A 519-nucleotide genomic window follows, 5' to 3' on the forward strand; every position below is an offset into this window, starting at 1 on the left:
GAACATCTCTAGGAAGCCAACTAATAGCTGTTCTCTAGCTAAGAGGTAGAATAGTAAGCCGGGGGATAAAAAAGGCACCTGCTATGCTTTTACCTTAAATAATTTAATTGCTTCAGTTCGCAAGGCTTCGGATGGCAGTGTTGTCAGAGGGGAAGCAATTCCCTCTTTGCTGTGGCAAAGAGTAGGATGTCTCCAAATCTGAGAAGCTAAGAGGATAAAAATATATAGGGTTTGCGATTCATTCAGTTCACAAGTATGTTCCATACATAAGCATTAGAAGATTAGTATGTTGAAATTAAAACAGACTTACTGGTATCACCTTCGGTATTTAATAATTTGCAAATAAGTTGTTCAAACTCAGATCCAACATTTACGCTGGTACTTCCAGCTGCAACTGTCAGATGGTAAAGCCACGTGTCCTACAGTAGAAAAACAGAGCAGCTCACTCATTCCGTGTTGGAAGGAGCTGCTTCGTCAGGATTTTGCTCTCAACTTGGAACACTACCACCCGCTCCTGCT

At 41.4% G+C, this 519-nt stretch overlaps 1 protein-coding gene across 1 annotated transcript in view; it reads right to left on the bottom strand.

The window, feature by feature from the left end:
• PLEKHH2 (pleckstrin homology domain containing, family H (with MyTH4 domain) member 2) overlaps window positions 1–519 on the bottom strand; it is a gene marked incomplete at its 5' end in the record, with an annotated part of 21209 nt that overhangs the window by 13491 nt on the left and 7199 nt on the right. Inside the window, 2 exons of the mRNA XM_010145038.1 lie at window positions 94–206; window positions 311–419. Of these exons, the coding sequence (XP_010143340.1) occupies window positions 94–206; window positions 311–419 (222 nt within the window). The remainder of the gene's footprint in view (window positions 1–93; window positions 207–310; window positions 420–519) is intronic.

The sequence above is a fragment of the Buceros rhinoceros genome, unplaced genomic scaffold, assembly GCF_000710305.1.
Source record: "Buceros rhinoceros silvestris isolate BGI_N320 unplaced genomic scaffold, ASM71030v1 scaffold18341, whole genome shotgun sequence".
In the NCBI taxonomy this organism is placed as follows: Eukaryota; Metazoa; Chordata; class Aves; order Bucerotiformes; family Bucerotidae; genus Buceros; species Buceros rhinoceros.